Source organism: Centruroides vittatus, unplaced genomic scaffold, assembly GCF_030686945.1.
Source record: "Centruroides vittatus isolate TY-2023 unplaced genomic scaffold, ASM3068694v2 contig_1089, whole genome shotgun sequence".
Classification (NCBI taxonomy): Eukaryota; Metazoa; Arthropoda; class Arachnida; order Scorpiones; family Buthidae; genus Centruroides; species Centruroides vittatus.
In genome coordinates, this window is record NW_027120700.1 from 509,727 (window position 1) to 523,348 (window position 13,622).

A 13,622-nucleotide genomic window follows, 5' to 3' on the forward strand; every position below is an offset into this window, starting at 1 on the left:
CATTCTGGACTGTATTTCTGAGAAACAGTCACTTTGAAATACCGTGATTGAGTTTGATTCATCAAGAGTCTAAAATTCAAACAAAAGCTTAATGCTTAGTACTATGTTATCTGAAAACACAACTGAAATTGAATTATACAATTTCTAGATTTTGCATTTTCAGTTTGGCAGAAATCCAGTTAAAAACTAATTTGAAAATTGAACCAAATATGAAGCATTTTATACATTGGCAAATTGTAAATCATCTTATTGGCCTCATTCTTAACATTTTTGAAAAATTGCTTTGGGAGTAAAACATAGTGTTGAATTAAGAGAAAACTTAAACTAAATGGCCAGAGTTTTCTGCTAGTACAGCAGACAGTGGTGAGTCCATTGGGACCCCCTGTTTTGTAACAAAGGCGGAAGGAGGAAGGAGCCCACTTAGGAGCTTGGCAAGTGCCTAAAAACCCTTTTCTCAAAATGCCTAATGAGCAATTCCACTAGTACAGCAGACAGTGGTTCACAGCAATTCCGCTAGTACGGTCAAAGATTTTCTTCTTTGCAATAATTAGTTTTGGCAATTGCCATGAATTCTGCATCTTACCCAAACTTTTGAGTGGTTTTATAAGTTTGAAGGAATGTCAGTTGATGATGACAAGCACTCTAGTTGACTAATGTCTTGTTCAACACCAGAAAGCATTGAAAAAGTTTATCTGTGAGGATTGTTATAAAACTATTAACAAAATCTGTATGATAATGGAAATTGTTTACAAATGATACTTTAATAAATATAAAGTTGAGATTTATTCAATAAATATAAAATGAGTTTCTACTATGCATAGTTTAAGAAATTAAACAAATAAATTAAAATTGTAATGATATGTTTCAATTTTGTTAACCGAATGGCAAGTAATACCATTGTACAGGGTGCAGTGCGGAAACTTCCTTATTTTAAAAAATCATAAAACAAAAAGTATTGGAGATATCAATTTAATTCTTTTTTATTTACATAGAGGTACATTTAAAGTTTTATTTCATTAGGTTTCGAAAATGATATCTTGAAGGTGGCCTCTGTTCTGGTCAATACATTTGGAGAGTCAAAATCGGAAGTTTCGGTCCACTTTGTCCAGCATGTCTGTATCTCTGTTGGCAATAGCAGCATGAATATTGTTCTTCAGCTCACCCATGGTCTTTGGACAATTGGTATACACAAAGGATTTAAGATAAGATTAAGTTAAGATAAGAAAAAAATTGCAGGGGGCTAAATCTGGCGAGTGTGCTGGCCACTGAAGATCGCCCCTCAAACAGATGAGATGTATGGGGAAGTGTTTGCGCAAGAGAGTCATTGACATTTGTGCCAGGAGAGCCATGGTGCCATCTTGTTAGAACAAGACATCCCTCACATCCATTTCTTCAAGTTTGGGAAGAAAAAAACCCCTGAATCATCTGGACATAGGACAATTATGGTCACTTCTGAGCATTATCATTCTCTTCAAAAACGCATGGGCCAATAATGCCAATTTTGGATAATGCACACCAAACAGTCACGTGTTCTGTATGCAGGGGCTGCTCATGAAGTTCTTGGGGATTCATGCCACTCCAATATCGCATGTTTTGTTTATTCATGCATTCTGACAGATGAAAATGTGCCTCGTCGCTGAAGAACACAAGGGCGTCATGAGGCAGGTTTTCGATCAAGGCTTCACATGCATTTTTTCGTGAAACAGAATCACATGGATTAAGTTGTTTCACCACTGCCAGTTTGTATGGATGAAATCTCAGGTCTTCATGAGGAATTCGTCTCAGTGTGCGATCAGAAATTCTAAGCGCAGCTGCATGTTTGCGTGCAGATCGCTTAGGGGATTTCAAAATCGCCAGCCTTATTCTCTCGACATTTTCTGGTGGTTATTGAATGGTTTTGGTTTCTTTTTTTGCACACTACCAGTATCCATAAATGTGTCCACCCACTGAACAATCGATTTTCGATCAGGAACACAACCTGCAGGTGCAATATTAAACTGTTTCCTGAATGCATGCTGGGTTGCAATGACTGAATGGCTGTTGGAAAAGTTAGTCGCCACAGCGAATGTGCACTCCTCTCTCGTTCACTGCACGATTGTTACTAAACTAACTGTACAAAAAACATTAGGCCCTTTCGAATGTACTCAACTCCACTCTCCAAGGAGTAACGGCCACTGTGTGGTGCGCGTTTCAAATAAGGAAGTTACCCTGCCGCACCCTGTATGTAAACAAAGTGAAACATTATACAGTTAAGCTAAATATATGTAATTATTTTAATCATCAAAATTTACCTTATGATGAAAAGAGCAAAAGTTTATAGCCTATAAGCATTGTAATTATCAAGTCATGTATCTTGATCATTATTGAAACTAAATGCTGATCAAAATGTTTATAAAATATTTTTTTGAACAGATAACAACTCCTTACTCTGTTTTGTTTTAAATTTGCTCAAGGTATCGTATCAGCTGCATAGCTTGATTTTTTTTTTTTTTTTTTAATACAATACACTGATCAAGAAGTTATATTTATTGATTATGTACTTAATGATTTTCCTTGATTATCAAAAAAATGTTTAAGAATTTGTTTATTTATCGTATTATTTTTCTTGGTCTCTTAATTTTCTGTTTGTTTCATAATTTGTTTTTTAATATTAATAATTTTTATACCATCATATCAAAAATTGGCTTAAACATTTTGATTTGAATAAGTATATTTAATATCAGAATCAAGAACTGTTAAGTGAAGTGTTTCACATCAATGGAAAATTTTTGTGATATTGAATACTGGTTTTGTTAACTAAGTTACCAGTAAGTAAATAACTGAATATTAAAGAAACAAAGAAAAGTAAAGCTTCTTTTATTTGATTTTTGAATTAACCTTTATTAAGTCTAACCATTTATTTTGTTTTTGCTTGTTTTTTCTTTCCTATTTAAGTAATTTATTTTATATATACATATAATTATATATTAATATATAACATAACTATGAATATTTAAAATAGCTATTTAACTTACATTTACTTCATGTTTAACTTTTTGATTCTTTTTTTGATTTATTTTTAAGAATATACAAATTTTAGTATTTAATTTGAGATAATAAATTAAATTTATCAATATGAAATATGCTGTGTGCTTTGTTTATATATGTAAGTTTTTGTTGTGAAAATATTTCAGATATTTCTTTTACAATTACTTCGGGGTCTTGCTTACTGTCACAAAAGAAAAGTCCTTCATCGTGATCTCAAACCACAGAATCTACTTATTAGTGATAGAGGAGAACTGAAGTTAGCAGATTTTGGTAGGATTTAAAATTATTCTTGTATTTTTGCATTTGTATTTTTTTATATAAGGATATTGCATAAAATATCATCAATTGAAATAACCAAGCCTTTATTGAAATAATTTTTTCTGAAATGCCAATTTTAAATTTAAATTTTTAATAAAAACTAAAATAGACCTTTTAGATAGCAAGATCCTATAAAACTTTAATATATTAAAGTTTAATTGTTTTGAAATGTATTTGAGTGTGCACTAAAAGTAATTAACCTGGAAGTTTTATTGGAAATGCAGATGACAGTTAGTTAATGATTTATTTGTTTGTTTTCTTCAAAATACATGTCTAACTACTATAAAGATTAAAGTTTTTGATTATTCAGCAAAATTTTGTTAAGTGAGGAAAAACTAATTTTATTAAGTTCCATTAAAATTGATATAAGATAATAAAGTTGTTCTAATTCCATGATGTGTTCTCAAAAATTACAAAGTTATATTCATCTTCAGCAAGTTATAATGAATTTTTTTTGTTTTTTTTTTTAATCTGTTTGCCCAATTGATTTAAATTTCCTATGGTACATTTTTTGTAATACTATTCAGTGAAACGTTCATTCATGACTCAAATTCTTTGATTGGAGTAAATTGAAGTGTTACTTATTCTGTAAGTGACATTTCATAATTGGATAAAAAAACTATAAATCATTATTACAATATGAATAGTTGATAGCAGAATTCAAGTTGTGTTGTTTATATGTAATTCTGTTACAGTATTTATTTAGGATTGCTGTTTTGTTATCGTTCATTGTTACATTGCTGATAAGCAATGATAAAATTACAGTTTTTAGTGGTAAATTTTTTATTTTAAACTACACAAATGTATAAAAATTAATAGTTATGTTTTGATTGTTCTTATAGGCTTAGCAAGAGCAAAATCTGTACCTACCAAAACATATTCCAATGAAGTAGTTACATTATGGTAAGATTGTGATACACAATATGATTTAGTTGATTTAGCTGAAAATTTTTTATATGAAATCATTTTGTTATAGGTATCGGCCACCAGATGTCTTGTTAGGTTCAACTGATTATACAACTTCGATAGATATGTGGTAAGCCATTTTCTTAAAAAATAAATCTTCTATTTAATGATTATAATGTAAATGAATTTAATTTACTTTAATTTTTGGAAATTAGCATAAATTGATATTTACACACAATTTTTTAGTTAACTATTATATTAAATGATGGTTTATATTTTAAAATAGTGATTGTGATATAAATGATTGTTTATATGTTATATATTATAATATTGGTATATTATTTCTGTGGAAAAGCATTAAAAAAGATTCTTTAAATTAGTTTTAATAATGTATTTAAAAATAGCAGATCATGTAGAAAATATACATTTGAATTTTTTGAATTGATTATGATTTGAATTGCTACAACAAAAAATTGATGCAAAGGAAAAAATTTTTTTAAATGTTATTTCGAAATTTAAATGTTATTAATCTTCTAAATGCAAAAATATATTATGCAATGAATTTCAACCTATCCTCATTAGTTTAGTTATTATTAGGAGTTAAGCAGTTACTTTGGTTAACCAAAGGAAAAACATTTTTCATTGTTTTTGGCATGTTCCTTTAATGGAACATTAGCATTTATGACTATCATTTTACACTTAGGTCATTCATTACAGATACTAAATTGTTTATTGGGAAGTAATCTGTGTAATTAGTTAATAGCGAGATTGAGGCCAAAGTTTTAAATGCGAAAACGTGTACGTCGGACGTTCGGCTCCACCTTCCTGTAAGCCTAGAAGTTTGACAATGGCGTTTGGAATGTCGAGCATGATTCCACTGACTTTCCAAATGCCATTGTCAAACTTCTAGGCTTACAGGAAGGCAGCGCTGAATGTCCGACGTACACGTTTTCACGTTTAAAACTTCAGCCTCAACCTCGCTATTAAGTTACCTTATTCTCTGTAAAATATTGTAAACACCTGTTGCACAAGTCATTATCAATTATTATAATCAAGAGTACATCCATGGTAAGATGGAAAGCAGTTAGAGTACAATTGCTTATTGCATCCAGCACAAATCTTTTGTCCATTTTTTTGTAATATTCTTAAACAATGCATTCCTAACTTCTATGGAAAATTCCAAAAAAGACCATTAAAACCATGAGATGCTAGTAATGAATAAGCTCATGGATGTTTCAGCTTATGAGTCTGTATCCCATGGCTATACTGACCTTGAATTTCTAATTTAAAAAAAAAATTTTACAGTTTTATTCATGTATTTTTATTATAATGTATTTTAATTGCCCTTTCATTCAACTTATACTTTTATTATATTTTTATGAAATTCCAAATAGCATAAACAAAAACCACAAATTAAAGAAAACTGAAGATATTCTATTTAGCTGCGAGTTGATGTTACAGTTATGTTAAAACTTACACTGACTGTAATTTAGAAATCAGATATGGGCTTACTCTTTGCAATTTTCTGTTTTGACTGCAAGTTAATCACAAATGCTTCATTTCAACAACTTCCAAATTGTTCATAAAAATAAAATTTAAAAAATCCTTGGGTTTGAATCCTGATTTTAAAAAACCAAGATTCAAACCCATCAAGACCACAAGATCATAGGCCAAAATGTAACCATTCTGCCATTCACTCTTATGAACATATTTGCATCAGAGCATATAAATCCAATAACTTAAAATTAGTTCCTGTTTTCCTCGAAAATATTTGAGATTGAAGATTTTTGATTGTTACATATAGGTTTAATTTTATGTAAACTTTTATTTTAAGCATGCAATATGTAATAGTATATTGTTTTCTGCTATAAAGCATATTATATTTATGTCACTATCAATTTATATAAAATAGTTATTCAAAATAATATGAATGCAAACATTAAAAAATTACCTTACATTAACAGTAGAGATTTGCTGATGTGTTAATTGTAAAAATAATAAAAGACAATAAAAGAATATATATATAAAAAATATATTACAATATTTTGTAGAAGCACTTATGGTAAAGGACTTAAGAAGGACAGAAGACAAAGTGTTTCTTCATTTAGAAGAAATGCTTTGCCTTCTGTCCTTCTGAAACCTTCAGGAACAAATCTCTACAGGTTGAATCAACCTTTTTATTATGGTTTCTTGTCTGCCTTGGTATGTAAAAACTTTAGGCCACCACCTAGGAACTATATTTTGAAAGTTTTTACATACCAAAGCAGACGAGAAGCCTTAATAAAAAGGTCATCCCTGCCTGTAGAGACTGTTTGTTCCTGAAGGTTTGAGAAGGACAGAAGGCAAAGCATTTCTTCTAAATGAAGATTAAATGCTTCTACAAAATATTGTAATATATTTTTTTATATATATATAATTATTGTTTTGGCCTGTTTTTAATACTTTTACATTAACATCCAATTCTTTTATTGTCAAAAAAGATATTACAATTAATACAAATTTTATTAAAATTGCTTTAAATAGGGGAGTAGGTTGTATATTTTATGAAATGGCTAAAGGAAGTCCATTATTTCCTGGTTCGACTGTTGAACATCAGCTACATGTAATTTTTCAAATGCTGGGAGTTCCAAATGAGGAGATTCCAAATATTAGCAACAATGAAATATTTCAGAATTACGAGTTTCCAAAATATAAACCAGAGTCTCTCGAACAGAAAGTTTCAAGACTTGGCACAGATGGCATCAATTTATTAACAAATTTGTTAAAGGTAATTTAACTTTTAACTGTAAATTTTTTATTTGTAAGATTTATTACATATGCTTATTTTTCAATTTTTAGTATGATCCTAAACAACGAATTGGTGCGGCAGAAGCATTGGAACATCCTTATTTTGATGATTTAGGTCCAAATATTCGTAAACTTCCTGACAGTGGGTACAGTTTTTATTTTCTAATAATAATTATATAAATTATTCAAATTAATTAAATTAATACTTTACAGCTGCATCAATTTTTACTATCCCAGGAATACAATTGAGAGAAAACCTTCACAGAAGACCATCGACTGCTCCAATATTGGGTAATTATGTTATATCAACAATTAAGTAACAAATAAAAAGATGTTTCTAGATTTAAATTGATATTAGAGTAGAGGAGGAAAAGATATACATAAAACAGATCAGCAATGTAAAAATATGAAACTGGTATTAGTTTTCATACAAACTAATAATTTATTATTTACTAATATAACAGACTGTTTCAAGTTTATGGTAGTGAAGAATCAGTTACTCTACACCATTACTCTAGTCTAAATGCTTCCTTTTTGGATGAATGTGTTCCACACACTTGGCTGAACATCATCATCAGTTTCCATTGATGTAAATTTACATGATGTTATTACAAACGCTGTTTTTGCCCAAGAGTCTACAAGAGACCTTTGGCAACAATTTCTGTGTGCATATTTTAACAAACCAAACTTGCAGAAGTCCATGGGAAAAGCACCAGGTGCTTTGACAAGTATAGAGTAAAATGAAATCCCAAATACTTGTCTTAATTGCTCTCTGTTCCATATAGTAGACAGTGGAATGGACTGTGTGACTTGTGGATCTGTCCTAATAGATTTGTACCATCAGACCTGTACAGCTGTGGGATGTCTTCACTGTAAATACATTCTAGGGTGTGTGCTGGTAGAAATTAGCATTAGCATTTTTTTATTATTTGGCATATCTTCATTTTGTCATTGTAGGAATATCCTGTTACCACTGTGAAGCCTTGTGGAATATTCTCTCATTGTTAATTCATTTGATCAGAATGGCCTTTCCCATCTTCACCTTGGTAATAAGTACATCTACCTATCCAAATGTAATAAGATATTAATACACAGCTATGCTTCATTGAGAGATGATGCAAATTTCTATCTGTTATCACCAAGATGGCATTTGTAAGCATTCTGCACTTAGACTTTGTCTCAATGACTTTTTGTTCTACACATGGGTGTGGTATTTTTCTATGTTTTATCCTCAAGTCCTGTTTGACTATAAGATGCATTTTTACTCTTTGTCTGTCTGTGCACATGTTTAGCAATATCATATATTGCTGCAGAACTTTCTTTTCTCACTAATGTACAGACTTTCTACATTATAACCTTTGTATGACTATGTTAATTTCTTGGAGGTCATGGTGCCTGTTTACTCAGAAAATTTCATTCTTATGAAATTTTCTTAACAGTACATATATCTTCATATTAATGAACCTGAACAGTATGGCTCCCATATTCTGGGGACCTAAATGCACTTCATATTACATATTAAATAATACATTATATCAACCAAACAGCTTTATATTAAACAATACTGGCTCATGGTTTTTATGTCTATTAATTATACTATTGATACCTCTATTGGAGATGATGAAACTTTATTTCTTGCATGAAGTACTGTACCATAGCTGTAGTTTACATCAGAAAGGACTATAATGTAGCTCTTCTAAAATAAGTTGTCTTTAGTGACATTTGAATGCTCTCAATCCTTGCTTCAAGACAGTGCAAGAACATTTAGCACTCACTACATTACAGTAGCCTCTGGCAACAGATTGAAAACACTTCCATAGATTTGAAACTATCTTCTGTAAAAAGTTACAGACATGACCAAAACATAAGGATGATAACTAGAAAAAGTCATTGACCTTGCCAAGGAGTTGAGTGCTGCATCACAGTTTCACATAGACGTATTCTGTACTGACATCTCTCTGCATGGGTATTGGTATGCAGTTTTCATCCATTCTCTACCTATGTCTAACTGCTGTATGTATCTTTATCACCAGAGACTTACTTTTATTGCCTTAATATGTAAAATCCTACCGGATGTGTATTACTCTGTCTTAGATGTCACGTTATACAGTTCTTGCCATATTTGTCTGCATTCATCTACAGTTCTCTCTATTCATAAACTGTACAGATGTCATCTGTCCTTTAAGTTTTGGCTTCACTGAATCAATGAGATGTAATGTTTGCTTTAATTCAATTTTTTTTATAAAAAAAAAGAAAAGCAAAATGGTATATTCGAAAGGGAACATCAAGACATAACCAGAAAAATTCAAATCTTATACACATCAAGTTCTGAAATCTATAAGATTTGCAAGAACATCATGACCTCCAAGTGTGGAGTGACCAGATGTTCTTTTTATTTTGATACTGATTCAAGTGTTTTTTAAAAATCAGGAAACGTTTTCAATCTGGGTAGGCAACCAAAAAGAAGTTTTTGATATGATTAAAGATTGCATGATGCATTCAAATATGATAGCAGCACAAGTAAAATTAATAATTAACAGTTTGATTTTTAAAACTTGTTTAATAAAATTGTTGTAGAAAATTTTCTTTTTTAGAGTATATACTTCCTTTATCCAATACTGGATTATATGAAGTCCCATTTATTTTGAGGTCATTTTCTGGTTCTGTGAATGAAGATAGGGATTTTAATATAAAGCTGTTTGGTTGATATAATGTATTATTTAATATGTAATATGAAATGCATTTAGGTCCTCAGAATATAGGAGTCATACTGTTCAGGTTGGTTAATATGAAGATATATGTACTGTTAAATATGTAAAATCGACTCCATTCATAAGAATAAAATTTTCTGAGGTGGTAGTAAACAGATTTTAAAATGGAAATCTGTTAAAATTTGCAAACTTACATGTCAGTTTTTGTGCAGGAACAATTTAAAATCAAGTACGTGGGCATTATATATGTTGTCAACAAATAGTTTTTAACACTCTTAATGGTCAATAGCGAATTTAAACTTTGTAAAGCTTCAAACTTATGGAATTAAAATCATTTGTGGCAAAGACATGGTATAATATGGCACTGGAGTCAGCATTGGTTCACAAGGAGGCAATGAATGTCTAATATGGATTAAACAAGATTATTTTATAGCCTGCTTTCTAATATGATGATTGCTGTGAAAGGAGAAGAGTATTCCGAGGGAAAGCTGAGCAAGGAACAAATGACACACTTGTTTTTTTGCAATATGGATGGGACTGAAAAGCTTTGACCTCTGGTTGTTGGCAAATCAGCAAAGCCCGGATGCTTCAAAAACCTACAACCACAACACTTTCTTTATGATTATGCTGAAAATACTACAGCCTGGACCACAACACAGATCTTCCAAGACTGGCTTGCATGTTACAAAAGGAATATCATAATACTTCTCTACAGGCATATTTCTGAAAAATATACAGCTGCTCTATCTTACAGGAAACACACTATCAAATGAAAGAAGCAGTACATCTTGTGTAACTCCAGTAATATATTAATCAACCAAGAACATTTTTGACTTATTTCTGTAGGCTGTCTTCAGTTTGAACATCAAACTTAAATGAAAAGAGAAATGAAACATTTTTGGTTAATTAAATTTATTCCTGGTGTTATACAAGGTATACTGCTTCTTTCATTTGGTTACTTTTCCAGTTTTGTCAAATTATTTTGAGACAACTTGTCAAGCAACTAAGCAAGCAAACTAGTGACATAGATCATTTCATATGACACAAACTACATTATTGGCTTGCTTACTTAGCTGCTTGACAAGGAAATGTGTCCAACATCTAAGTTGTGGCCACTAGACAAGTCTTTTTCAAATGATGGAATATGCTCTAACACTAAATATTTTACCAACTCTCCTTGATATGTAGAAGGAAAGAATATCTTGCCTCCAAAATGGAGCATTCTTGAAGCACTAAGGAATGTGGCTTATGTGAGGTTAGCCGATTGGGTGAAAAGTTTGTCACAACAGTCAAGTGGTCAAAACGGTCGGGTGGGCGTAGACAGACTCATCGAGACAGGTTTACCATTTTAAACCATTTAATAAATATATAAATTTTCTTACAAATGTTTCTTGGTTGAAGAGCACAACACTAAGCGCAGAGATAAAGTCCAAATAGAGTTTGAAGAATTTGTGTCTTCGTTCTTGCAGCTCGATGTGGACGGTGCAATGTTTCGTTGGCCCTGGGATGTATAGCTCATCTTTTGACGGTTTCTCTCTCTGGTCGAACCTACAAACCTGGAGGTCTTTAGGTGACACGGTGGCTGAGGATACTTCCATGAGGTCCAAAATGTTTTCTTTTTTTCTTTTCTTTATAACAATTCCGGGAGCACACACGACCAAAAGAGAATGATTACGTACCAAGAACTCTGAACGTCCTTGACAACTACCGTTTTTACCCAAAGTCACCTCTCCATTGATCTTTCATTGTCATCTGGTGACAATTTGAAACCTGATGGATGGCGTAGGAGAAGTCAACGTCACGACTGAATCTGATGCCTCTCCAGCCACGTTTTCCTCAATTTTATTCCTTTCCATTGTTTAACTAATTTACACAAAAAATTTCTATTGTTTAATCGAAACATCTAATTCCTCCCCTTCGTGTCTGAAAAGGAGTTCTTTAATTTCTCGAAGGATATCTCTCTTTCGGACCTCCCAGTCGACCCCGTTTGGGTCCTCACACTTATGTCTGGAAAAAGTTTCACCTGAAGTTATTTCTGACTGCTTTAGGAAGGCTGGTTTTATCAAAATTAGCACAGATGTGGAAGATGAACCATATAGGGCCATGAGGATTCTGAAGAAGAATGAACAACTCTACAGGATCTGATCTTAGAGACATTTCCGACTTGATCAGTAGGCAATCAGCAACATTCCAATAAAGACCTTAACATCAAAGGAGAAAATCAAGTGGACGCAATTGATAATGATGTAGAAGAAGCAGGTTTTAGCTTACTGCCAAAAAGCACTTGCTGAGAATGCAGTGGCAGTGCTGGAAAAGTGTTAATGTGTAAATATTAATAAATATATTGGTTATATATGTAAGGAAGTGTGTTGCAAAATTCTATCATTATTTTCTACAACTTTGTATGTGAACAGCTTTTTGCATAATGAATTTGGTAAAACAAAAAATCAGCTAGACTCACATCAGAATTAATTTAAAACTAGCAGTGACTAATATTCAGCCAAATATTCTGGACATGTTATATTCACATCAGTTTTAGAAGTCAAATTAAGTGTACAGTACTTATGTTAATTTATAATCATATATGAGTAAATAATTGTGATTTATCCACATTTTTTTACTCTTGCGTGCAGCCTACATCAGTTCAAAAGTTTTAAATGTGACCCTTACATAGAAAAAGGTTGCCCATCCCTGGCTTTGGGAATGCAATGCAGCTTGTCATTATTTGCTGAGTGGCAGAAACATCATGTTCCAATTGAGTTTGGTTAATATGAACTTTGCACTTTTTAGTGTCCTGAATGTCATAATAATAATTCAAGTACATATACTGTACTTGAAAGGTTTGATAAGGAAATAGTCATGTTGCTGTATGAATTATATTTTGATGAATTTATAAAAAGTATTTTCTTTAAAAGCATTTGAAACCGTTAACTGTGTCCACTTAGATAATAAAATGACATTGATTACTTTCAGGGTGTGTACCTAAAGCTATTTTTAATATGCTTGACCATTGTCCATTGTGCACATACAAAGGTGAAAAATACAAAACACAATGTCATAGAAATTTGGGAATAAATAAATTCTGTTCACAAAAAAGTTATTACACTGTGCTTCTTATCCACTTCTACATTTATACTAAAAATTTAAGATAGTGGATTAAATAATTTCTTCTTCAGGAAGTAGTAATGTAGTAGCCATGATAGATTGGTTATATTCCCTAAAATTGTGAGATTGGTCTTAGTGATTTTTTCAGAATTTCTATATTTACTATGATGCTATAGTTTCTCCACCTAGACTGGCAACTTCTGCAATAAATTTGTATTTTATGAAATAAAGCTGCTTTTTTCTGTTTCCTGTTTGATTTATGTTCTCAAAAGAATTTTAAACATAAACAAAAAAGATTTATTTACTTCTAATTAGGTATGTCCTTAAAGTTTCATCCTAAGAGCCCAATGACAATGCATTTTATGATGTTTTAGAGAGTAGTCCACTGCTATCATTCTCCCCATTCAAAATCTTGATTAAATTCTACATTTGATTATTTTTATTGTGTGTGTATGTCATTGTAGTGATCAAATCTCAAAAAACATGAGTAATAAAAGCATTTTTTAAATATTAAAATTCTTTTCAGGGCAATCTTCTTTCAGTCATTTGCACTTTGTACTGACAAAATTAAGGTCCTTAAAATGGGGTTAGAGGCAGTTTTATCTTTCATTTACCAGTCTGTATGTTAGTAATGACTCTTCTCTCATATTTTCTATCAGACATTCTGAATTGATTGAAAAAATGGAAAATTCCCATCCTGTGGAACAGAGATTTTCTATGTTTATATGGGATCATGTGGGACTCTGTCCACAAGCATTTGGTTTAAAT

At 31.4% G+C, this 13,622-nt stretch overlaps 1 protein-coding gene across 1 annotated transcript in view; it reads left to right on the plus strand.

The window, feature by feature from the left end:
- The window catches only part of LOC136975483 (cyclin-dependent kinase 17-like), a 54,571-nt gene that overhangs the window by 37,154 nt on the left and 3,795 nt on the right, over positions 1-13,622 (plus strand). The window contains exons 10-15 of the mRNA XM_067270548.1: positions 3,174-3,297; positions 4,188-4,248; positions 4,322-4,381; positions 6,775-7,018; positions 7,090-7,180; positions 7,252-7,329. Of these exons, the coding sequence (XP_067126649.1) occupies positions 3,174-3,297; positions 4,188-4,248; positions 4,322-4,381; positions 6,775-7,018; positions 7,090-7,180; positions 7,252-7,329 (658 nt within the window). The remainder of the gene's footprint in view (positions 1-3,173; positions 3,298-4,187; positions 4,249-4,321; positions 4,382-6,774; positions 7,019-7,089; positions 7,181-7,251; positions 7,330-13,622) is intronic.